Source organism: Struthio camelus, chromosome 1 (genome assembly GCF_040807025.1).
Source record: "Struthio camelus isolate bStrCam1 chromosome 1, bStrCam1.hap1, whole genome shotgun sequence".
NCBI lineage: Eukaryota > Metazoa > Chordata > Aves > Struthioniformes > Struthionidae > Struthio > Struthio camelus.
In genome coordinates this window covers 192,699,015-192,724,907 of record NC_090942.1, presented here as the reverse complement: position 1 = coordinate 192,724,907, position 25,893 = coordinate 192,699,015, and the positions used below count along the sequence as shown (strand labels likewise).

Genomic DNA, 25,893 nt, shown 5'->3' with positions numbered 1-25,893 from the left:
GCCTCTGCCGCCACCGCCCGCTGCCCGGACTGGTGCCGGGAAGAAGCGCGGGTCTGGGGGCAACAGGAGGCGAGGCGGCCCCGGCGCCCCCGCCGCCGGCGCTGATTGGCTGCCGCCTGTCCCTCGGCGTGGGCCGAAAGTGAGGAGTCAAGGGTCTCCGCTCCCGCCAGGGCGGGAGGTGGCAGGTTCGATACCCGCCCTCGGCACGGACGAGAAAGCCCTGCCTCCCGCCACGCCTTTCGGGAAGCGAGCAGACCGTGGGGAGTGACCCGTCTTTACAATAAGGGGAGCATGGGGAAGGAAGAGAAAGAGCCCCCCCCAAAAGGCTCAGACAAATATTTCCAAAGCGATTTTCCATGAGTAAGGGAACATCTTAAGTCATCCTAGAAGAGAACCTCCCCATCACCACCAATGTTCGTATTTCACCTGACCAGAAGAGCTCCCAGGAGTCCTCTTGATGCTAGGATAGCAGAAGGGCATGGTGATGTCAGCATCTTCACCGCACCAAAACATTCACCAAGGGCTACATTAGCAAGACGAAATTAGAGTCTCTGTTCTGGGGGAAGCAATATTTAGCTTTCAGGCCTTACTGTCTATAGGTTTCATGGACCCCTATCAGGTACCTTGGACTTTCTGAGCAAAGCCAGGGTGAGTTAGCTACCCAGCGAGGAGTTTTCCAAGAGCTAGTACCCAAGGTAAGAAGCTGATTAAGGGAATCAGTAGGAAATGCCAAGGAAACGTGGTATACCTCCAGCAGCAGTCAGCCATCTAGCTCTAGAGCACAAAAGATTTGGAAACTTAGTACTTCCTCTTTAAAAAATAACAAATGAGCCAAAAGAAAGGGGATGACAAGGTCTCCGTAAAGTGCAAGAAGTGATGGTCTCTGTACTCCACTCATTTAGTGCCCACTAATTACAGTGCTCGTCCAGAACACAGAAGACCTGGATAAAATCCCTGCTAGGCCTGCTGGAATTTGAAACCCACACCGTTTACAGAAGTGTTTTAATCAACAGGCTACCGGAGGTGCCGGGAGTAGCTGTCCCAATCCATCACAGATTATGTTACCTCCAGTAGGGAATTTCAGTACAATCCTTTCAGCCTCAGGAGACAAGGTGTAATCCCTGGCCACAGCATAGGTTTCTTTAATAGAATATATGACAGATCTGGGTGACCAAAACTAACTATCCAAATGTTACTGACCTGCAGTTTCTTTGGAAGGTCAAAGACAGACTTGTACTTGGGTGACCGGAGATGTTTGACTTCCTACCTTACCAACTCCTCACTACAGTTTTGCTTACGCTTCTTTACTCATAAGCCTATCGTATAAGTAATACATAGGCTCGTCCCCTTTAGCTATCTGCTGATCTGTTACCCTTGTGAAAAGATTATGATCATGCATTAGCTACCCACAAAGCATAAACAACACTAAGAGAAGCTCATTACTCTGTACATTTTTACACTGTAACACACAAAACCAGCAGATTTCCTTTTCCTGTTTTACATACCTGCAGTAATTCTGCAAGCTTTCTGAACATCAGAGATTCACAATTTAATGGAAACAGTAAGACCAGTAAGACAAAGGTTGAGGCCTAGATGAAGTTCCCCTGCATTGCATGAGATAATTTCAGCAGCAAACAAAACCTAGATTTCTACCTTCCATATAGTTCAACACCCACAGCATAACAGACATGTTCTGGCCCAATGAGAGGCCAAAGCAAAAACAAAATGGAATACCTTTAGATCAGTTCAGTTTACTAGCTGAAACAGCTTTGGCTTTCAGTACTTCTACACGTATTCCAGCTAGTTTCCTGAATCCCTTTGTGCCTTCCCAAATGCAGCATTTAAGAGCTAAGGTCAGGCACTGTGTCTAGGCCTGCAACTAAATTGCATCTATTACAGAGATGACACACTACATCGATTCTGGTACTTATTATCTAAAATGATACTTCAATGAGTCAAATGGATGCAAGTGCTCTCACAGGTACTGAAGATTCCTGCACCAGGAAAACTTTTCTAACAAAACTTTAGAAAAGTCTACTCTTTATCAGAGAAAAAAAGTTCTCCGTACAGGAAAACCCAGCACAAACCTCATGATCTCGTTTCAAACCCCTGTTTGAAAGATTCTCAATCATGTATTGCTTCTGAAATAAGTGGAGCTTTAAATTAGCTCTTTCAGCAATTTTTCAGCAAAACACATCAATGTAATGTGCTCCAAACCTTCTTTTCCACACCCATGCTGTAGCTGCTCTTCAGCTGTCTTTGCATTAAGGACTACACACTCACCTTGGGCATTACTATTTGTTACGTTGCAGCTCATGGAGCCCTTCTGCTTCCCCGTATCAGAAGGCCTCAACTGGGGCAGTCTTGTTCACTGTCTTGATGACTGCAGAGAGGCAGCAAATTTCTACATTGGATCACATTATTTCACCAAAAACAAGGCACCACACTGAAAAACCCTAAAACGGTCTCAGAATTACTTCTGAATCAGCTGGTCCTCTATCAGTGTTCTTAAAAGAATTGCTTCTCTGCAGGTCAATAGAAACTGTGAATTCAGGGCATCTCCAGAGTTCTGCTGCACATCTCGATGAGACTAATTCCCATTAGGCACTCTTCCTCTCTTTTGATACCCCTTACAGGCTTACAAGAATTCCCAAATGCATCCATCCCACAGGCTCCGAGAGGTGTTTCGTTTGGAACACTGCTGCCTATTCTTACTTTGGGGCTTGTGCTTGCTTCTTTTAAATGATACTCTGCTAAAAGTACACAGAAATGACATGAGGGGCCCTATTCAAAAATAGGCCAATCTTTGAGCTGTGTAAGGCAAGACATGCGGAGTAACTGATAATGCTACAGATGCAACATGGTAACTGAGCAGAGATCAAGTTCAGACAAGCACTATTGCAACCCCTATTCAATTGATAGGGCCGTTATCTGCAGAGGACACTTGCCAGTCACCTTCAGCAGAACCCATGATAACAGAACCACAATGAAGGAGCGCTTTGTGATCATGAGTTCTTTGCAAGAGTATAAGCTATGATCTCCAGCCCCGTATTTTGGAACCACAAGTGTTGAAGGCATCAGATTGTGAGGGGACGAGAAGTTGGGTTGCAACTCCTTATTCTAGTGTATTTTCAAATGGACAAGGAGGAAGAGGAAGCACCAGTGTGAACACGGACCGACAAACACAGGTAAGCCTTAAAACCCTCCTCTCAAACATGTACATTGAGAGTAAGATCCACACTGACAACAGGTGCTCAGATAGTCAGAGACAATACAGAATAAGTAATTATTCTGTCTTTGGAAAAATCAGGACTGTTTTCTGCAACAACAAGCAGAGCTTTTGTTCACCAGCCCAGTCTGGACATTAGTAGTACTGTAATTCCTGCCACTAATCTAGAAAACACAATCAACAACAGTGAAACATACCCTTTTCTTCAATTTGTAATGCTATTTCCATCTGTGCTTCCACATTCAGGGTGAGCGTCGAGAGAGAAAGGTAACTTCCATATCCTCACTTGTTTAAAAGGCTTATACCTATGCTGGGTTTTTAGCGGGCTGGCCAGGCAAGTTGGTATGTCTCTGATATTGTTCTGACCTTGCACAATGCTCTCCTACAACGTACTCCCTGGAAGCAAAGACAGATCTCCAACAAACAAGGCAAGAAGCAGCCAAGCTGAAGGCTATCTGCTGCTTTCGAGTGGTGACAGAGGTGTGGAAGAGAACTGAGCAGGGCAGGGGAGGGGAGGGCAGGCAAAGGGTAGATTTAGTTGGGAAAGGCACGGGACACCAAGAGGCAAGGCACAAAGGTGAGCAGCATGACAGGGAGCAGGTCTGTGTGTGACGAGGGAGAGAGGGAGGGAAGGACAGACATTCTTCAGAGATAGACATTCTCCTCCCTGCTGTGCTGGGGTAGGGGGGCCTTTGTTTCCTCCTCCAGTTTATGTGCACACAGTTGGGTGGTTGTGACCCTTTGAAGGTGAACTCTACCCTTGAATGAGAGTTGGGGCTGCAGAGCTCCAGTCTCCACCTGAACTGATGAATCGCATCCGTTGTGGAGACCCGAACCCCTCATAAATCAGCTGAAGTGTAAAGAGTCCTGCTCCTCCAGGCTGGGAAGAAGCGACCAGAGCCCCTTTCCACTCCCAGTCTGTGTGCTAAGCTGCCAGGAAGTCAGTGGGAAAGTCCAAACTCCTCTTCCTGCTCCTATGTTGGGGATAACCCCACTCTTCTGTACATAGCCCTGAAGGTGCACGATGAAACCACACACAAGCACAGAGCGCAGTGACTAGGGAAAAAAAACCCGAGCAGGGGCTGGCTTCATGTTACGCCAAGCTTTCAAATAGGGCTGGGAGAGAGAGGAATGAAGGTTTCATACAGTGTTCAGGCTTCCCCACAGCTCTGAAATGTCTGTCGAAGATCCATTTTTAGAGGGCTTTAAATCTTCATGCATATTGCAATTACTGTGAAGTTTGAGAGCATCATGGAGATGCAAGCAGTGCCAGTGAGCCAACCATGAAATTGTCTGTGCTAATGGTTCCCAACACAGAGCATTACCCCCCAACTCCTTAAGGCTCACAGATTGTAGCATGTTTTGGCACATACCTGACAATATCTTGCCTCTGATCTCAGTTCCTCTACCCGCAGTCCCCTACCACACACCACACAGCATGCCTTTGGGTGAGCAAAGCTGAACGTGATGTTTAACAGAGAATTAAGTTGTACTTAGGAGTTTAATGCTTGTGATCTAAGGGTCCCTTCTCTCTTGCTGGGGATGTAGGAAGCCCATCCTGCCCTGCTGGGGGATCTGAAACAAAATACAACGCTTCTAGAAGCACCTCAGTTTTCTTGGTATCGCCATGTAAGAGCTAGTAAGCGTGGAGGTCTGAGCCCCTCTCCCTGCCCACCATTTCCTAGGATCAGAAAAACCTAGCATCAATCTCCCTTTCCTTCGCTCCTTCCCCTCCACCATAAGCAAGGCAGGATTTTAAAGATCCGCTCCCAATCCTATTTCACTCCTATTTTACAGCTTCACCACTCCCCTGCACTCAGGGTCATCTAATATAGCCAGTTTCTTTCCTACCAACCTACTGACAAACCCCATGGCAAAAGGACTTCCGTGTCCCACCAAATACACATCATGACACTGAAACGAGGCACAGCGGATTTCTCAAAGACTTCTGTGCGTCATAAACACACAGACGGATGCAATCAAACAGACAAACAATGTCATTTCTCTCCTGCAGCAACAGGACTTTCCCAGCTCACTTTGTAGCACGACCACAGCTCTGCAAAACTGTTCTGATTAATCTCATCACCATTCAAGACTACTCGTCTCACTGCATCCGTCAGGCTTGGGTACATTTGGATCATCCTCATTACCTCCTGGCAACCTCCAAGCAGGCCGAATTGCATTCCTGTGAGTTTAAGAAATCTTGAGTTTTCCTAACTCAGCCTTCTGGAAGGGCACAAATCACATCAGCCAGCTGCTGCTCTGCATCAATCTTCTTTTTGTTGCAGACTGTACAGAAGGATGAGTTCTTCTAATGTATCACGAACTTTGCCTGTGAATGGAAAAGGAAGGAGGAAAAAAGACTAGGAGCACAGAAATAACCTATGAAAAGTTTTATGCTTGTCCTTATGACAAGCAGTTCTGATTCTGCAAACTATAAAAATGAAGTTTAAATGTGAATTAAAAAATGATCAGATGGGAGGCATTTTAGTTGGACGTAACTAGCACCACAGGTTTGTTTATGTGCATTGTTCACTGTATAGTCCCTTCCAGCATATGAATCTCCAGGTACACAAAGTGCTGGCAATAGGAGAGTCTTGTTTATAAGGTTTTTTTCCTGCACTTCTGAAATCCACATTGACATGAAATCTCTGTCTCTGGCATGCTCCCAGCTTCGTAACCATAATCCCACGTGAGTTCAGTTCCAGCTTTCACATGCCTAAGAAATAAAACACTTGGTCAATTTGTTTGAACTAACTGAAAGAGTACTGTGCCTACAAATTTTCACCGGCGACTCACATGCAGACCCCAAAATACAAGGGGACAGGAAGCATTGCACAGGCAGCTTGCTGGGGAAGAACCAAGACATACAAGGAGTCTCTCGCACATGCATGGTGCTTTGCCTACCAAAGCTATGCAGAGTGTAAATACCCATAGCTAGGAGAAATTTTATCAAGCAATGCCATAGGGTCAGAGTCTAAACAACCTGTTCTAACTTCCAGGTAAATTCTGGGAAACAACACACAAAAATAAACACAAGAACATATATCAGTGAATACATATAAATGAGAATAGAGCCAGTTTTGTTCTTTTCATTACATACAGTGCATTATCTAAGTTCAAACAGATCCATAGATACACTGGTGATGAAGATCATCATCTTTGGTCCATTTTAATGGAATTTCACTGTTCTGTGCACAGAGCCCAAGACTCAAAGTAAATGCATGCTCCTCATACCCCTTCTATGAACCAACCACTATGACAAAAGTGGAAGTGAAGCAATTTCTTACGCAGGAATTCATTGCCTGAAACGAACACCAAATTAAATACTTGCAACTAGGATGCTTCAATTTGAGACACAGACAACTGAGGGAAGATACAATAGAAAAAAAAAAAAAAGAGTATTACAAAGAAGGGAGCAATTCTCTTATATTTCTCACGGGATAAATATAAGGAGCATCCAGTGAATTATCAGGCAGCAGGCTGAGAACAAAGAAAATGAAGACTTCAAACAGCACATAATTGCAATGTGAGACTTGCTGCCTCAGGATGTTCTGGAGGCCAAAAATGTCAGACAGATGAAAAAGGGATCAGGCAAGTCCATAGAAGATGCACCATTAAGCTTGATGATCCAGATGCAGTCCTTAACGTAGAAAACTTCTAAACAGCTGATTGCCAGAAAGCAAGAGGACAAGCCAGAGGAACACTCCTTCAATAAAATCTTTTCTTCCCTAAGTGTCTTCTGCTGGCCATTTTTACCTCTCTTCACTAGCCTCAAACCCCACTATACGTTTCTTCACTTTACCGAGTACGTGAGGAAGAGAGTCTAGCTAAAACAAAATCTCTTTCTGACGCATTTCAAAACATCGTCTTCAGAGTTCTCCAAACCCCTCCTTACAGGGCAAATCACAGTGCATCTGGGCAGCGTGGGACCAAGGGCTGGGTCTAGCTTTGCTAGGCTCCCCAGACCATCAGTGTTCCCTGGAGTCCGTTTGTCTTCCCTTCTCTGGAAAAAACCCTCTCCTCTGTACTGTAAATTCTCACCTAGCACTCCCAGTGCCACACCCATCAGCTCAGCTTCTTTCCTGTAACTAACCTTTCCCTTCCCCAGCTTAGCTGCCTTCTCCATCTTGTGTCCTACTGGCACCAGCTCTCTCTAGCTCCCTTCTTGTCATCCACCGAGGTAAGACTCGCATCTTAAGCTTTCAGAGAAAATTTCAATCTCTGAATATCCTTCTGCTATCCTCCAGGACATATGGGGTGATGCAGAACCCTGCCTCTCTCAAGAGCTGCAGGGAAAAGGCCTGCAGTCAGCTTGTTGAGCCAACAGACAAAGTGTCTTGGCCTTGAGACTCTTCTGTCGGCTCCAATCCTGCACTTTGGGACCCAGATCTGCTGGCCACGCTTTGAGATACAGCACTTGGGATCAAAGTATCTTGGCTTTCAGAATGACCATGCCAAGTTAAACCTATTTTTCCTCTGAAGACGATTATCACTGAAAGGGAATGCATCAAAATTAAGCTTGCCTCACTTCATATTTCAGTGCAAAACTGAAGAAAGACTCATTTGTAATAATATTCAATAGCTGTATTCTTCGAGTCTTTAGTGCACAATAAGTCACCAACAAGAACATAGTTTTAACGTTTCATGACCTGAATATCTGCTTACTTAACTATTAGGAAAAAATTACGCTAACAACTGTTTTTTCCCTTAGTACCTTGAATAAACAATATCAAAAATAAATAAAAAAAATCACCTGTTTGTGAAGAATGCCACCCATGGGAAACTTCTGTTGTGAGTCTCTACAAACACGCTCTGTGCAAAGAGATTTGGGCAGCAGCTGTGCTGTGAAACAGAATGTTTGGATTACAAACAATGAAACACCTAGTCTTTGGCTGAAGAACCTATCTCGTGTCAAGTATCTGTCACTTTTAAAGGTACTTCCTTCCTCCCCTTCTCCAATCAACAGAAAAATCTCTATTGCTCAATGCCACTACCATTGATTTTTGCTATGACTCTTTAAAGTATTATCGCTGTCATTTTACAGAAGTACTTTTGCCTAGAAAAATCAAGTTCTTTCTTTCAAGCTGTCCTCTGGTAATTTATGGTGAGAATTCTTCCGCATCTGTTGCGGGATGCACCAAAAATAATCAGTAAGTGACAGACATATCACACTGTCAGTCAGGACAGCAGTGCTAGGGAGCAAGTGACAGATGAAATGACTGCGTATTTCGGCAAACGGCTATGAGATGCTAAAGGTCAGTCAGGTGCATGTAGGAACGTGGGTAGGGTCACAGATGCAGAAGAAAGGTTTGAGAAAGATGGACTACTAATCATCATCTTACTTCTGCAATGAGGAGCAGCTTAAACTATGCAAGGATTTTGCTGGGAGATATATGTGTCGATGCCAACGGAGAGAAAATAAGTTAAGTGCAGAGGATATGCAGACGTGTGTATGGAATATTCATACTAATTGGGGGTTCTTTGGAATTCGCTACTATTTCTGTCAACTCAAAATTGAGAGCCACTTATTAAGCAGATATCTACACAGTATGTAAGACTGCCGTTTCAACCTGTGATGGAACTGTAGAGAAGTTTCCTACAATACCACACAACTTGCCTTGAATCAGAATTTACAACAGCTTAGGAACAAAAAATAAGACTGGGAGAAGACTTGTGGTTCGCTAAAACGTGCCACCTGCTCTCCGGACCACTGTAGAAAGGCTATTCAGAATTCAGGAGACAGAGGTCGCACATTACTTGGGGATAGTCTACTCCTGGGCCTAGTGGTGGCCAAAACTACACCCATTACGTACTATGCATCTTCTTACAGAGGCGCTCCCAGCTTGCATGACCCAACTGGCTGTTCTGTCACTTCAGAGTGCAAAGAGTCCAACATCGCCTGCCTTGACCCACACCCACCATACACTGGGGTTATGCAAGGACAAACTTTTGCAAAAGCTTTCAGGATTATGCAAATACATCATTTATTTATTTAAGCTAAAACAACTAAGAGAACACATGCGACTTTTTACTTACATTAAGAAAGCGGCCCACATTTCCTTCTTTTGTGGCATCCAGTATATAAATATTTTCTTCATCCGCATTCTTCAGAAGTGCCCTGTCACCATCAGCCTCCTCACAAAATGCCTTTTGTTTTGACTGCCTGTGTTTTTCCTCTTTACAGTCAGCTTTTTGGGGTACGTTTTGGGACAGTCTCGCAGCACAAGCATCATCCAGCACAGCTGACAGGCCACAGGGAGTACCCTGCCGAGAGAGACTCTTCCTTTTGCGTTCTGCACCATCCTCACCAGCAAGCTCAGTCCGTCCAGTTCCCATCAGATGTTCTTCCTTCTGCTGCTGATTGGACTCTGTTAATAGACATATAAAAGTTATTTTTCAGTGTCAGTTTAAAGCAAGTCAGCAGTAACTACGGACCAAAGCCCTTCCCTTGCTTGGCTCTCCACTATTATCCACCCACCTTCCTTTGTTCTCCAAAATGTATGTAGCTTCCTTCCTTGCTATTTAAAGGGCCTTAACACAGCTCTGCCCTTTTACACCTCTCATCACTACGCTTCCTGCTGTAATGCCTAAAGCACTTGCTCAAGTCTCCTGGGAGCAACCTAGTTTCTCCTTTCTTTTCAAATCCCACTTCAAATTGATTTCTTCCACATGACATTTTATCATCCTCCTCCACCTTTAATTTCATTCTGCAGAGAAGCACAAACTGCAACGAAGGCCGAAGCGAGACGCATGTGCAAAAAACATCTGTTTCACGCTCTCTCTCCAGGTGGAGCCCACTCCTCCCCGCCCCATCATTATATCCTGTTCTGTTTTGGTTGTCTGGAACACGTATTGGATGTGACAATAATGTTTTGCAAGACTGACTTTCCCAGAATTGCACTGTATTTCAGAAACTGTTCTCAGGACTGCTCAACATGTCCCAAGATCAAATCTGCATGCAAAAGATTGCCTGCCCTGTACCAGTTAATGCACTGCAGTATGCAAGGTAGTATTAACTTCTGTACCACTAAGCTCCGGTAAGACAGCCCAAGTATTATATGTGGACATCATCATCATGTGGAGAACAGGCCTGCACACATCCAAAGATCACTGTCTGCATTTTAAGTCTGTTACCTGATGGGGCACAAGCATGCTAAGAGCTCTGCAAACCTACTTTCTTTTCCTTTCTTTGTTCCAGTGGTTAGTTTTGTTTTGCTCGACTGATGCGGTTGAGAACTATTATCTTCATCTGAGCTGGCACCCTGCACCACTGTATCAATTTCCTTTAAAGAGATCAAAAGATAAGGAAAAGGCTGTGATATGTTGTTGCCATACGCAGCTTTGGGTCAACACAGGAAAGCAGCTGGATTTCAAGGCTCTGGGGTTAAAGTTTTAAACTTACTGTAAGGTATGGATATGACTGAGTTTCAAAAGCCCAAACGCTTACTACAGTCCAACAAACTTCTTAATTTTAAGTTACCCTCCAAAATAAGCTGTAAGGAGGACCCCACTCAATAAAACATTTTAATAAATGCTTAAGTCTCACTGACTTTACCAGGATTTACACACATGCTTATATAAGTTGCTGAACCAAAGCCCAAACAGGCTATTTACATGGTTTTAATAAAATGAACAGAAGTGGCAAGATTTCTCCTCTCTCACCAAAAAATGGTAATTAATTATGGGAGCTCCAGAAAGGACAGCACCATTGACTGTTCATAGGGAAACGTGATGCACGTTTCTTAAGCGCTATGAAACCCACAGAGTAAGTTTACCACAGTTTCCCTCCTTTCCACATATTTCCAGGCAATGCTTCACACCCAGATGAGAACAAGTTCTCCCAGCTGTGTCACCGCATGAGATAAACATATCCAACTTCTGAGATTCTCTTCTCCTCTCTCCCTGCTGTGTCATTCTTTGGGAAGACATTAGGAAAACATCATCACTTAGAGTACCCACCACTGCAATTAGTTACTATGGAGGACAGAGGAGGTGAATGATTTCCAGAGACTCTCACGACTGGAGCGGAAGCCAAGGGTGAGCGTGAAGGAAGGAAGGCTGTGAGAAGAATTAGTGCTGCTCTCAGGGAACATGTTGGAGGATTGATAATGTAGAAGCAATAGCTTCCAGCACATCAGCTTGTGTCACGCTGTGAACTAATCTCATGAAGAAAGTTCATGAGAATTTTTTAAATGTGTAAGACGAAAAGGTCAAAATTAACATATACATTCAGCACAGTGAAAATGAACCTATTAAAGCCATTTAATATTACTACCATTTTTAGCCGGTGATTGTGAAGAACAGCTATTCTAGTTCCAGACCTTCTCATGGCTGCAATATTCAAATTCCTTGGATAAACCCTGTACAGAAAGATCAAAGCAAAAGACAAAAAGACCCATAAATAACTCTTGCAGCACATTTCTCAAATAGTCTTCCATTCATAAAGAACAGACTACAAAGCCTGCAGTCTTGTGTCACTTTCAGTTCTGTGACTATTTTGGATTTAAGAATTGAGCAAATAGGTTGTCAATAGTATCTGTAAAAAACAGTTCATCGTACTAAGAGATTGGCAGCTGCTTTTATATCCTTTCCCAGTTCTCATGCTAAGACTCAAATTCTATCCTGTTTAGCTAACTTGATTACTATATCAGCTCATCTCAGAACACAGTTCCTACAGACAGAATTTTGCCTTTTTCCTACTATTGCTTTCAGCACTTTTGACACTGTAGCTTTCTAACAGGCAAACAAAACAGATGTTGCGGGGCCAAAGGACAGAGAGGGAGACATAGGGAGAGAGAGTGAATATATAACAGAAAGACACAACAGTCCAGCACAAAAGAACCTCAGTCTTTTAAATCAGGGAAAGGCTAAGGTAGGATGGGAAGCAGTGTCTGGTTCTAGGAAATATATATTTTCAAGGCATCAAAGTCACATTCACTTTGATTACGTTCCGAGTGCAGTAGGAAATACCAGCTTCACCTACACTGTATCTCTGTACAACGTCTAGCAATAAGTAACAGCTCTTACTCAAGAAAACTTACAACCTAGTACACTCATATCTATTTCCTTGCCATAAAACATGGTGGTATTTCCTTGGGCTACTGATAACGGCAAAAAACCACTACTCTAAGGCTTCCTTAAGTTTGAAACACGCTTTTCACATTCAAAAGCTGCACTGGTCATCAAAAGTTGTGACATTCTTACATATTATATTTGGTTTGTCCTCTTAAAGGCTATCTGCTTGGGAGAATGACATTTAAGACCAGGCACACCAACGTATTCTCAAAGGTTGTTCAGATCAGTTGGACTGTTACTTCTTAAAAGGCAGAATGACAACAGCTTTTTTGTCTATAGTATTTCTTATATATCCCACACTGGAAATATAACAACTTCAAAACCATGCTTCCTTGTAATTTACAGTAAAAGTACTTAGCAGAAGTCAAGTCTAGCTAATGGCCGATAATTACATACTTTACAAAATATTAATTCATTAGGTTTCCAAGACACTGAAACGCAAGTCAGAATTTGTGAAGCTGGTCTAGAGATGGAAATAGAACACCTTTCATTGCAACTATCAATTTCAGGATTACAGAAAAACAAGAATTTGTAGAGACTGCCTGTCTCACTGGTGTGCTCTAATCCTCTCTCTGACCCTCCAGTGCAGTCTTAACCACGCCTGTTGCAAAAGCCTCTCTTCTAGTGCTCGCTGCCTGGAGTTAGTCTTCCTGTATCTCCCAAGTTTGATCTCTCACGTGAAAATACATGCCCGGTCGTTGTCTTCCTATGATTTAAAATACTGTATCCTTTATTTCCATTATTAAAAAAAAAAAAAAGTTGTTTTAAATAAGAGCTTCTCTGCTCTAAAAAGATACTGGTAGGTATTTTAAAAAGTTTCTAGTTGCAACTTCATGGTGCTTCTCACAGATTCACAGTAATCCTCTTCTGTGAGATGAGTAAAAATTTGCAACTTTTTATGGATGGTAAAAAGGAAGTGTTTACCAAGCAGTGTGGCAGAGCAGGGAATAAAGTTTAGGAAAACAAACTCCCCACCTCCTTCTGAGAGGACTGCTGTTGGCAAAACCATACAGGTTGCTTTACAGGCTTTTGTTTTAGGAATTGGAACTAGGAGGCCTCAAATGTGAAATGAAAACAGGATTACAGCTTTTGCATAATTCATTCCAAAGGCAAAGCGTTGCTAGACTCTTGCTAGGAAAGAACAAGACGTTTACAAAGAACAAGAGGTTTAGAAATTGGAAGCAAAGGACACGACTGTTAGTGGCTACTCTGTTATCAAACCCTTCAGTGTCATGAAGTATTTTAAAATGTTTTCTCTTTTTTCAAATTAGCATAATGGTTCATGCCCTGAACAGATCAAGCACACACAGGAATCAAAGGGGATTCCTAGAAAATGCCAAGTGGTACACATGGTAAGTGAAATTTATAGGAATAACTCTATCCAACTAGAAAAAGTAATCAGGAATTTAAAAGAGCTTATTAAACTCCCCCCCCCCCCAGTTGAGGGCATTCAGTCATTCCGTTCTACTCTAAATTTTACAAAAGATTTTCTAGAACAGCAGCATGTAAGTTCTGTTATGTTTGCTCCGGCAAACTTACACAGTTGATTTGTTTTCATCATTCACAGTCTGAGATGAAGACTCCTGCTCCTCAAGAACGTGATCTTTGCCAGTCTGCACTAGTTCAACCTCAGAGTCTGAGCAACCAGTGTCAAGTTTTCTTTTTTTGGAAAGAACGCCATGCCCTCTGTCATTCACAGCACTTTGCTCTTTCAGCTCTTGACCAGCACCTCCCAATACTTGAACTTCAGCTCTACTCATTAATCTGCCTGGAAGAAAAAGAGAAGATGTTTTTAATTTGTTTGTTTGCTAAGAAGGTAAGTGTGTTAAGTCACAGTCACTATTCCAGCACAAACTTACATTAAGAAAAACAGCAAGATCATTATTTGGGAAAGCAAAATATGAATGCATTTATACTACAGGGAGACTAGCCCTTGCACAGGATGCACAGACCTGTGAAGGAAAAATCAAAAGTCTGAGACAGGCTTTGCTCCAGAATGCTTTGAACGCTTGGCTGGCACCATCACACTAGAGAGTTCTTCAAGGTTCTTCTGGCCTTCTGACCACCTGCAAGTCAAGATCATACTGACTCACTTCTCTTCTAATCCTAGAGTATTTCTCTCTTGGGTTCTCAAAAAATAATTCCAGGGGATACACCACAGAGGAAGGAGAACGGTACTATAACCTTCCATTTGTCAACTTCTGTTACCTGAGTAAGTGCAAACAAACGTCCCCTTGTCAATATCATCCAGGCAGCGGACGCCCCAGCCCTTCTTTTCTGTGTTGAACACTTGCAAGCGAACTTGGATGCCATGCTGTACAACTCTGTTCTGACACATCATCTTGTCACACCTGCACGACACACTACACTCATAAATTCTGTCAAGAGAAAAACAAAACAAAGCACAGTATTAAACAACGCATTACCAAAACAAAGTCACTGTTATTAATTTCCTCCCTGAGCGCAAAAAAAGCAGCTCACTGAAGAGACAAAGACCCAAGCTAGAATTGATTGTGAGGAGTGTTTTGGAGCTCATGACTTTCTTAATTTGTGACTCATCAATTTTAAGAGGCTGTCAGACAGATTTTGCTATAGGTAGACAAGAAAAAAAAAGTTACCTTTTTATTTTATAGGAGGAAGTCACACAGATGCAGAAATCGTAATGGAGCACTTTGTTCTATGCTGGAACAGATTTTAGCAAAGAGAGCCTGTCTGTCTGAACTTCATTAGCTGTCATAAGTTTTAGAATTTACAAAATGTTGCCAGAAGCATTCACTATTGTACTTTTGTGGACTTTTTTTCTGGGATGGGCATGGTGTTGAGATTCTGGAACAACTCCAATGGCAGCTTTAATTCTGTAGGCCAACCATAAGCCAACATCACATAGCCACAAAGGATTGGGAGAAGAGGCTCCTTAAGCCTACGGGTTCAGCGCTTGGACACCGCAGAAAGCGACCTTGCACAACGCCTCACCTACAGTCCTGAGGTTATCGGCATCTTCCCACAGGCCACACAAAATTTTATAGGAGCTGCTAGCTTTACGATGCAGGGGTCAGGTGGCAGTTTCAGAACACCTTCCTAGACTGCTAAGGGGAAAGGGGAGCAGGTCAGCTGGCTTAGGAGTTGGCTTCCATCTCCCACATCAGGCACAACAGCCTGTTTCCTCCAGCACTGATGTACGTGCAACCCCTTCCCCACCTGCCTGGCCTTCTAAAAAGGCTACAGCACCCATTGCAACGGGGGCTGCTATCACAGTAGAAACTGGAAGCGCAGTATCACCTTATTCCTCAAGCTCCCTGCATGCACCATCCCAGATCCAGCAACAGCAGCTGGCTGATGTTTCTTTAAGACTCTAGTTCTACAGAGCAACTGGCTCGTCAGGATACAGGCCAAAAACCAAGGAGGTGGCTGTTGTTTACCACTTCTTCGGCTGACATACATTGTGATGATCTTGTGGCAGCCCTTCTCCCCTTGTGGCAGGCCTCCTCCCCTCTCCCTTCGGCATGCCCGAATGAATCGGTACGCTACAGTAATGATAAAATAACAGTATAAAGACAAAATAATAATATAAATCCTGTGTTTCTTACCCACTAGGAACAGGTCCCTCCAGTCTTTTATAATTGTATCCATGAGATGTTTTAGTACTTGGAGACAGAGAAATTTCACTACAGCCTCTTGCAGTTAGCTGTAGGCATGCACATTTTGACCTAAAAGATCAACAGTAAAACATCATACGGAAATCTGAATGTATTTGGAGCAGTGTAATCACATTTAAATCTAGTTAATTTAAAATGTGCTTGACTATATGCTTTTCCCCATCTTTACCCCATCAGGTCATGTCAGTACCATACCATCTTCTTTGTCTCTTGCCTGGTTATATGTGCTTTACAACCTATAGTTGTGTTTTCTTCTTTTTCTTTAGTTGTTGTGTTTCTCCCCTCATTCTTCTCCCAAGCTCTGTAAAAGGCCCATGCAAACAACTTAACTGGGACAGAAACTAATTATAAACAGGACATTGTCAAATGGATTGAATGAATAAATGAAAATCACTTGCTCTGGCACAACATCCCAGTCTGATGAAGCAGTCTTCATCACCTTCCTCCACCCTATTCCCCAGGAAGTAAAGAATTTCACATTGCAAACTGGAGAACTCATGCAATAATGCTATCTGCACCATCTTATGTCACTACAACTCTAAAAACTTAGATTTTATTTATTTATTTATTTTTTTGCAAACGGCAACTGACCAAAGCCTGACCCCTACAACTGAACAGCTAACGCATCTCTTAACTCTTGGGGAAATTCAGAGCACACAAGGAGCATGCTATTGCTTGCTGTTCCCCACTGCTCAGCTGAAACTAAATAACTTGAATAACTGAAGCATCATTACTCTAGGCTGTGATCTCAAGCTTTTGTTGGGCATGGACAATAATACTGCACACCAGCATGTGCAACTGCTGTAGCTGTCAGGAACACGAAATAGATTCAAAAACAACGTAACAACTACAGGCAGAGATGACGTTGAAGACAAACACCCTTCCTGAAAGTAGACAAAATCATCATTACAGTTACATAAAGGTAACTGCAGCAGCTTCCCATGGAATAGCACATCATTCAGAGTTACTGGGTTTTAAAGACAAATGAGCAACACCATTTGAACAGCTCAGAACATAAACGTGTTCTGTGACCGCAGGGTTTCACAGTTTCTGTTTAGGCAAGGAGAGAGATAGGATTTAGATGCTGTGAATGGAAATGTTTCTTCCTTTGCCCCCCATAACATTCTGTGTCAAAAATTATCTGATCACAACTGGCTGCCCTAACTCAGCTCCAAAAGATACCATCCCAAAAAGGAAGCTGCAGCAGAAGTTGGTATGCAGGAAGGAGCCTTCCGTGCCTGCCAGGAAAATTAGCATTCCTCAACTTGTGCAAGCGTCTCCCTCGCTCCCTTCCCAAAGCCAGGGGACCTACTTGCCAGCTCTACTCGGAGGAGGAGAGGCCAATTGGGCCAACTGCCAATTTGGGAAGAAAAAGAAAGGAACATCATAATCCACCACTTGCTCACTTCCTTCCCTACAACCGGGGCTAGGCTGGTAGCAGCACCCAAGTTCTGGAGAAGACAAACACACAGCAGTGTCAGTCACCACGGAGTATGGCACACGACAGCTACTGCAGATACCACAGCACTGTTGGTCCTTCGTCATTTGGCAGCGTTTGGTACCACGCGTCTTCAGATTGACAGCATCACCTTGCTATTGACACTTCACGCATCACTTGTTTGGGATCAGATTTTTCAACCTACCCATCAACGCAGCCATCTGTACAGTCACATGAGTCAACAAACATGCTAGAGAAATTGTTGAGATAGTATCCACGCGGCCACGATGCCCTCCGATACTTAAAATAGGGTAATCTTGCACGGTCAATATCATTACAGAAGGAAATAGGCACCGACTCAGCTCCATTGCTAATGTCAAAGTCAAACACAAGGGGTTCGGGATTTACAGTGTTCCTGCCCAAGAGTACATATGTGTTGAAAGAGAAGTGATCAACAAATAAGAAATTGCACTCTGTTTCAAACAAGTAACTCTGCACATCTTGAAAGCTTCTCAGACTCCTTCCACAGGGAGCTTTATAATTCACATCCAGTGATTTTGAAAGGCAGTCGGCTTTTGCATGTCGTCTTTGAAAGTGAAACAGTATTGGTATCTTAAGAGGATTTTCACCTTTGTAGGAGCCCAATGGTCTGTTGGCAAGACACACACTAGAGCACTTGTGATTCTGATATTGCAGCTTTAGCGGTAACTTTTGCATTTCACTAGACGCTTCTTCGTTCTCTGAACCTGATTTTCCCTTCTGCTCCTTTTTGCTATTTGGAATAACAAATGAAAAAAAAAAACCCAGCATCTTAGACAATGAGTAAAATATTCAATCTTTTAGTGGTTCAATAATTTTAGTATAGGAAAGAAGCAGCCCATTGCTAAAAGGCCAAGGGTTTCAATGTACTACTGTTTGCATTGTGCTGCTGTCCTGATACCATATGAAGGCATTCACAACAGCATCCCAAATAAACGGTAACAGCTTCTGCCTGTGAAGAACTTACATACCAAAACAAAGAAATAATAATTTTATATAGAAATGATATCTTTACCCTCATTTTCCAGATCAGTACCTGAGGCATGGAGAGACTAAGTCACTTGCCCGATAGACTACATGTCTGTGAAGGATCCGAGAACTGAACTTAAAAGTTTGAAGCCTTCCCCAATAATTCTGGTAATACTTGTGGATCTTTATTCACAGCCATATGTCCTGTTTTATTCTGCTCTGTTCTCAAATGGCAAATTTGATTCAAGTCTACTCAAAAACTCAAGTTTCCCATGTAGGCCAAGTTTAAAATATTTTCTCTTTGAAAACTGTCCGGATGCAAAACTGGGTTTAAAACACTGAATAAATTAATATTAGAGAGAGCTAAGAACTCTCTCAAATGCAATAAAGACTATGTCAAACAGCAAACTTTGCTAAAATGGAAAAAAGCGTGAAATAAACACACTGACCTGTGACAGCCTTCTACTGAGTTTGCAGTGTTGTCATCTGTAGGAACAGCCTGCAATTGGGGTTTGTTTTCCTGTGTATCGTGTCCGTCAAAGACATCGCTTACTGAAAAAATTGGGATACAAGTAGAAAACTTTGGCAATCCACATTTCAATTTATAATTGAAGTTACCTTAGTTACTAAACAGAAAACTGTCAAAATACACTAAAGACAATCCACTGCAGTGAACCACAGCTAACAAAGAGCATGCTGGCAAGCGCCCTACTAAAAAGCAGCTACTACTTAAAATTTACAGAAAGCCACGTGTTTGCATATAGGTTTGCAAGCGAGAGAGTCTCTCAGTGTCTCTGTCTCTCATTAAGCTCTCCCACGTACCTTTTAAGTTTGTGCAAATTGTTATTATCGAAGTGCACAGAAACAATGCATGTATGAAACACACAGAGATTTTCCTTCATTATCCGAGGTAAAAGGAGGCCAGGGTATTGGGGTAAGTGGAGTCATCCACACTGAACACGTACCTTGAACGTTTGGGAGAGAACAAAGCGACACACGCAAGCCAACTCTACTTGCAGCCAGCTCAGGTCCATCAGGGTTTATTATGCCCTTATTATTATTTATAGCACATACAGGCATGCATACCACAAAAGTGAAAACCCACATCAGAGTACCCAGTCCAGAGTACCTGAGGAAACTAATAATTAGATTTTTTTTCCATGTAATGCTAATAGATTTCTCAGATCTAGTTTATTGTTTTCAATTAAAAGAAATAAGCTCCTGTTGAGTAAAACAAAATAAATTAAAGTCAAATATTGACTAAATACAGTCAAAATGCACATACCATTTGTCGAGGTTAAGAGATCACTTAGATTAGCTTCATTCACCAGGGCCCAAGCCTGCCAGCAGTCTACATAAATGAACAAAACAGCACAGATATGAGGTTTAATTTAAGTAATAAGGACAGTGATAATAGGAACCAGTGAAAGGAAACACAAGGCTCGAGTCCCCTGAAGACATCTGTTTCCACGCTGTGCTAGCCTACAGCAGTGCAACACTCAAGCTGTCAGCAACCTCTCACACCTCAGTCCATAACAGACTCATCAAGAAGTTACCATAACGTTACGGCTCACTTCAGTAATTCTGAATCAGCACTGAGCATCCTCTGGCTTTCAGAAAGCTGCTAGAATAGGGCTTCCAAAGGCATACAATCCAGTAGCCTCCCATCTTAGGAAGCTATGTAAACAAAATTTAGTGTAGGGTCTCCCTCTGTGTCACCAAACTAGTCACCTTCTGGCTTAGAAGGGCTGGATCTTGTCAGACCAAGTTAATGCTTGGTGGAAATGGCCTTCAGATAGTAACACAAAGAGTCCAGTTCTGTTTCAAGCTATTTCCCCACGCAATAAATATGACAAGGCAGTAGATAAACACCGGTAAAATCCCTATTAATACTTCACTCTGAAATCTTGATAGAACAGATCACCAGGAAAGTTCAAATTTAACTATGTGACAAATTCATTGCATTATCTGGGGCTTTATGTTCAATTTTCCGCTACGCACTGCCGTAATACTTCATCATAAAACCAAGATGTGGGTGCTTGAGTACACAAAAAGTTGCTTTACTAATTTAGAGTTAGCACTATAACAGAGCGTGTAGCTATACCAATTAAAAAGCATCTTACACCTCTGTACATTTTCCTGCACTGAAAAAGCACTAAGATGCATAGATTACACCTAGATCAGTAACTGAATAAAAAAGTCGTATTTCTAAATTAAATAAGTAAACCACCAGTGCATTGCTCCAGGCCCACGAAACTTCTAATTTTAACATTAATAAGGGAAGTGAATTTTAATGGAAATCGGGAGCAATCTTATAATGCATTTCTGTTAGATTTTTCCACTGAAGTTTCAAGTCATAACAGTGCCTGCAAAGTTAAATAACACTTCATGACATTATCGTCTCAGTACAAAACCATTCAACTAACTGAGATCAGCTTGAAAGGCTAAAACTTCTGAAGAGAAACAAAAACAAGGCACTGCAGATACTTCATTACCTTTCATGAATAAACACCTCACCTCTGTGTGCTTAAGAGCCATATGTTGTTTGAAAAAGTATAAAGGCAAAAAGAGAAAATGGCAACATACACCTGAGACGGTTAGCCCATTTATTTCTGTAAACGATGACGACTTTCAAAACAACTTCTGAAAAGAAAGGAAAAAACATCTGGCAGCTGGACAGACAAAAAGCAGTGAAGAGTCTGTATAGTATGGGTCAGCTCAGGGACATGCAGGGTCCATCCGCTGTTTATGAGGAATTAAGTAAATGACACGAGCATGCACAATTAATTGTATGGACTGTTATGGAAGAACCTGCCACACTTTTGAGACATAATTTTGTTAATGTATGTGTCTAGAAGTATATAGAGGCTACCTGGAGCATTTTTTCCCTCCATCCAAACACAAAATTTAGTAGTTTTCTTATGAATGCAGTTTTGCTGCACAAGAGTTGTACTGCACAAGAGTTGTACTATACATTATGTACTGTGTTGAAAGAAACAAAAAAAAATCAGATGATTTCTCAGACTGTAATTGGTACCTTCTATTTATCTGGTCAGGTCTCAAACTTTTTTTTTTTTTTTTCCTGAGGTGAGAACAATTGTGATAACTCAAGAAGGTAACTCAGCCTCAATGCAGTATAGAAAAGTATGGGTTATCTGTCCTCAAGAACATTAACTACTAATTTAAACTCAGAGATATCTGAACTGTGGCAAATATATAGCTCTATACAAAGTGGGCTACAGCTTCATCCCAGTCCTGCTTAATCACTACAATGATTTCAAACCTTGGTTTGTGGCAGTTCCATTCTTGATCTTTTGCTTCAGCAACAGCAGTACGTTTTGCACCTGCTCGAATATGAAGTCCACTCTTCTACCTTCCATTTGTGTCCAAAATGTCTTCAGATCACCTGAAATGAAAATCTCCACCTACAATTCTGTGCAGCTTCCCAGGAGTCTAAGCATACAATAGGTGTTGGTAGACTTTTCAAAGGTCACACTCAGGGGCCCGGTACTTCTGAACAAATCAGCCAGGATACTGTGTATTTTTGTACACTTATACCTGTAAAAGTCAATTCCTAAACCTAACCAGAAAAGTGAAACAGAAGTCAAGTGACGAGCTGAAACGGCTTCTGATGGTCCCTGAATAATCTTAAAATTGTTTTTGAAGTATGACTACAAAGGATGCTGCGGGAGCACTTCTCCAAATACTGACAAATCAGTCCCACTAGAAATTGATCAGCACTGAAACTCACAGAAGTGATATAGAAGAATATTTTCAACTTGATCAACTGAACATACTATTAAACAAAGCACACTTGAAAATTTCTCATAGCCATGCTCTTCAGCTACGTAAGTTGGCTGTCCTGTCCTATGAATTTTTTTTGGTATGTTTTCCAGGGAAGATAATGTTCAAAATATTTTCAGATAAAAGCAGTTTGGTAAATTTCGCTTATCAAGTAATATTAGTTAGAGTGATATTTATAAAGAATATAATTTAAACATAATGTTTAAAGACCTTTTAAAGAACTTATTGAACAGAACCTGGTTTATCACATCTCTTTTCTTTTCCAAGTATGTGCACTTGTATATGTATGCAAGAATATGTGCCTTTGAGGTACTAACTCCGTAAGAGCTGCAGTACATCTCTGGCAAGAACTCTGAAAAGGGCTCTGAAATATGTTTCAGGGTGTTGCCAGACCATGCTGGAAAAGAGAACATGCTCTCTGTTATGGTTAACATTTCTCTTCTTCAACAATAAAGCACAAAAGAATAACTAAATCTGGTTTCCCACTCCATATCCGGAGCAAGAGTCCACTGTCACCATATCCAGCTTACATTCTGATTTCAGGTGCCAAGTCTGGACTGGCAAATGCATAGACATTTATGATGAAACCCCCCCCGGAAGTCACAAAACACAGCATCCTTGTAAGGCTGGCAAATAAGTTTTTCTTCAGTTTTTTCCTTAGCAGAGAATGACTTCTGGGTGCCCAATATAACAAGAGCTGAGTAATGCTATGGCGGTTCAGGGCCTGTAGTTACTCTCAGAAGTATGGAGACAACAACAGTCAAGAAAGTGACAGTCTTTTGTCAACACCAGCTGCTGCTTACATCTGCTTAAGAGTTTGATATTAAATATCAACATACAATGTTAAAAGTACTTTATCTTATAAAACTACTAATTTGGAAAGACATTAACTCTTCAACATCATTTCATGAGCTTTTGTATTCACAGAAGTAAAGAAGATGAGGAAAAATCAGACTCCCATTATAAAGATGTTCACAGTGTCTCTTGGAATCCTACACTACTGCTCCAAAAGACAAATAGAACATATCACTACTACATTCAGTGCTCAAGTCACTCACTCCTCTTTCAAACACTTCTCAAATTCTCGTGCTTGAGTGCCCCGAGACTCTAGCAGCAAACAGATTGCAACATGGCTTTCTTTGGAATCATTCCATATGAAGCTCAAGGTGTAATTTCGGTTCCCAAAAAAACAGATGTCCATCTTACTAATCTCATATCTGGTTTTAATGCTGCTCTTGTCAATCCTGGCAAGAAGGTCAAGGAATGAACAGATACAGGGAGCATCTACCTTCTTAAGCCTTCAAAATGATCTCACCAGCTCATGATGGAGGGCATGGACTGACATCTGATGGAAATACTTCTAGAACTAGCTTAGGCCATTAACCCTGCAGGGATTTTTTTTTTCCCTGATGGGATCTTTGTGGCCACGTATCTTTCTTTTAGCATTGTGCAGAGGAATAATGCTAGAGAAGGAACAAGCAGCTAAGGCCAGGGCTACTTATGCCAGCTAACAAAGAAATACTCGGGTGACTATTTCCTGATAAGAACCTGTACTTCTGACACATACCTTTTACATACATGACAAAAAGCACAACCACTGTCCTCCAGTAACCATTTCTGTACTAAAAGTGGTGCCAAATATATACTTTCCCCATTTGCTCCGTAAACGTAAACGATATTACCTTCAAATCTCTCTGCGGTGGAACTGGTAAGCTTCTCCACTTCAAGGCAGTCTGACAGCACTGCAAGGGGTGCAGAACAGACAAGTATGTAAGAAACCAGCACAGAAATTAAAATACTTACAGTAGTGAACTTTTTCTAGATTTCTACAAGTAAACATCTACAATAGATCTCAGAGCACTGTGTGAGACAGCATTGTGGTGAGGGTACTCATCCCAGTTCCAAAGACACATGGAAGTCACATGTCTGGTAGAGAAGTCTTGTCAAGACGTAACAAAACAACACTTGAAATAAGATGTGTGAGAAAACCTTTTTTACAATGACAATTTCTTAATATACCTAAAGCATGAAGCTTTCAGGAGATGACCTACACTTTTCAGCAAATCAGTTGAGGTTACATAATCCCTGCTTCCTATTAGCTTATATTTCTCATTTAAAAAAAATAAAAGAATGCTACTAGTACAGCTGTACTGAAACTAAATTGATTTACCTAGGAAGAAGTGAAGACTTTGCTACACAAAAAAAAATCTGGGTCTCAAAAGATGTAAGATAAAGCATGCATATCTGCACTGCAGTATCGCTAAGGACAGGTAAGCGGCATTCTTCAACCACAGTGAAGATATCACATTTCTGACTACCACCACTAACGACACAGAGAGCAAAAGACATACCTTAGCTATAAATGAGTTATTTGCCGTTTTCAGTGCTGTATCTGTAAACTGTTCCTATTCATTCTGGCACAGAAACTTCATCTGGTTGACTGAGAGGAGGGGCTAAGCGAAGACTGTTGATTCCTAGAAGAGTTCCTCACGAAAGCTGCCTAATGACTGCTCGAAACACTTCCTTCATTTCCTTTTTATTTTTTTTTTAATTTTTTTTAAAGCTTACTTCTTTCCCCCGCCATCCTCCAGGCCGGCTGCGCGGAAGGACGTCAGGCTCCTCGCTGGGTGCCGCCGGCCCAGGTCGCAGGGCGGTGTACGCGGCGGGCTGGGCACGCGGCTGCCTGCCCGGCCCAGCCCGGCCCGGCCCGGCCGCGAGCGCAGCGCCGGCACCGGCCAACGGCCGACATGAGGCGGGGCGGGCCGCGCTCAGCGCCGGCCTCGGGCTCCGGCGGGGCGCCGCGAGCCGCCCTCGCGCCCGCCTCCGGTCAGCACATGTCGGCAGCCTGCCGGTCACAGAAAGAAGAGGATTAAAGCTGCGCCGTCGTCCTGCCAGCCCTCTCCCTCCCTCCCTCCCTCGACTCCTGGGCAGGTACCTGCGGGGAGCGCCGCTCCCTCCCGGACACGCCGCCGCCCTCACCTGCCCGGCGCGGTGTCAACGGCCGCCAGCCCCAACCGCCGCCCCCCGAGACGGCGAGGCCGAGGACCTGCCCCGCCTTCGCCGCAGGCATCGCGCCTGCGCGCTGAGGCTACGCCGCCCCCTCCCGCCGCGGGGCTGGGGCGAGGGCGCATGCGCCGAGGAAGTAACGCCCACCCAGCGGAACGGGGCGGAGGGGGTGTGTGTGTCTGGTGGGGAATAAACCTTTGTTGATTGGGCAACGAGCCTTCCGCGTTGGGGCTTTGCGCGGGGCGGGGGGGGCTGCTCACTACTGCGCATGCGCAAGGCGGGGCCGGGTCGTCATAGCGAATGGCTGTGGAGGAGGAGGAGGAGATGGGCTGGCCACGTACGGAGGCGAGGTTTTCTTTGTCGCTATTGGCTGCAGCCGGGGCCCTCGCGCTGGAGGGGGTGGAGGGGTAGAGTGGCAGCAGAAAGGCAGCGAGAAGGGGGGCGGGGGGAAAGGCTAGCTGAGCCGCAGGAGGTGCATCCGCCATCTTGGGTGGTGAGCGGGGGGGCGGGGCGAGCGCGGGGCGAGCGCGGGGGCGGGGCTCGCGTTAAGCCCTGAGGCGCGAGGGTGGGTGGCCGTGGTGTCGCCGCCATTTTGGCAGGGCAACGGCTGCGGGGGGGGGGGGGGGGGGTCGGGGGGACTAGAGCCGGATCGGGGAGCTGATCCGCCCGGGTGA

General features: G+C 43.3%; 2 protein-coding genes across 15 annotated transcripts in view; one reads left to right on the top strand and one right to left on the bottom strand.

Moving 5' to 3' along the window:
* The window catches only part of SETDB2 (SET domain bifurcated histone lysine methyltransferase 2), a 48,143-nt gene extending 23,207 nt beyond the window's left edge, over positions 1-24,936 (bottom strand). Inside the window, exons 1-14 of the mRNA XM_009678643.2 lie at positions 24,782-24,936; positions 23,896-23,955; positions 21,693-21,815; positions 19,695-19,760; positions 18,859-18,961; positions 17,607-18,173; positions 15,895-16,014; positions 14,516-14,685; positions 13,847-14,075; positions 11,508-11,592; positions 10,407-10,515; positions 9,269-9,600; positions 7,986-8,074; positions 5,833-5,948 (exon numbers count right to left, since the gene is read on the bottom strand). Coding sequence (XP_009676938.2) covers positions 5,833-5,948; positions 7,986-8,074; positions 9,269-9,600; positions 10,407-10,515; positions 11,508-11,592; positions 13,847-14,075; positions 14,516-14,685; positions 15,895-16,014; positions 17,607-18,173; positions 18,859-18,961; positions 19,695-19,760; positions 21,693-21,815; positions 23,896-23,955; positions 24,782-24,797 — 2,185 coding nt within the window. The 5' untranslated portion in view covers positions 24,798-24,936. The remainder of the gene's footprint in view (positions 1-5,832; positions 5,949-7,985; positions 8,075-9,268; positions 9,601-10,406; positions 10,516-11,507; positions 11,593-13,846; positions 14,076-14,515; positions 14,686-15,894; positions 16,015-17,606; positions 18,174-18,858; positions 18,962-19,694; positions 19,761-21,692; positions 21,816-23,895; positions 23,956-24,781) is intronic.
* A 557-nt stretch (positions 24,937-25,493) lies between these two features.
* Positions 25,494-25,893, top strand: part of CAB39L (calcium binding protein 39 like) — a 65,195-nt gene continuing 64,795 nt past the window's right edge. For 2 of the 14 annotated variants that reach the window (XM_068929876.1, XM_068929873.1), the window contains exon 1: positions 25,506-25,556. The gene's annotated coding sequence lies outside the window, so the exon portion shown is untranslated. Of the gene's footprint in view, positions 25,565-25,658; positions 25,713-25,860; positions 25,890-25,893 lie in introns of those variants that run through there. The other 12 variants (XM_068929880.1, XM_068929860.1, XM_068929875.1 and 9 more) reach the window with 9 other exon arrangements.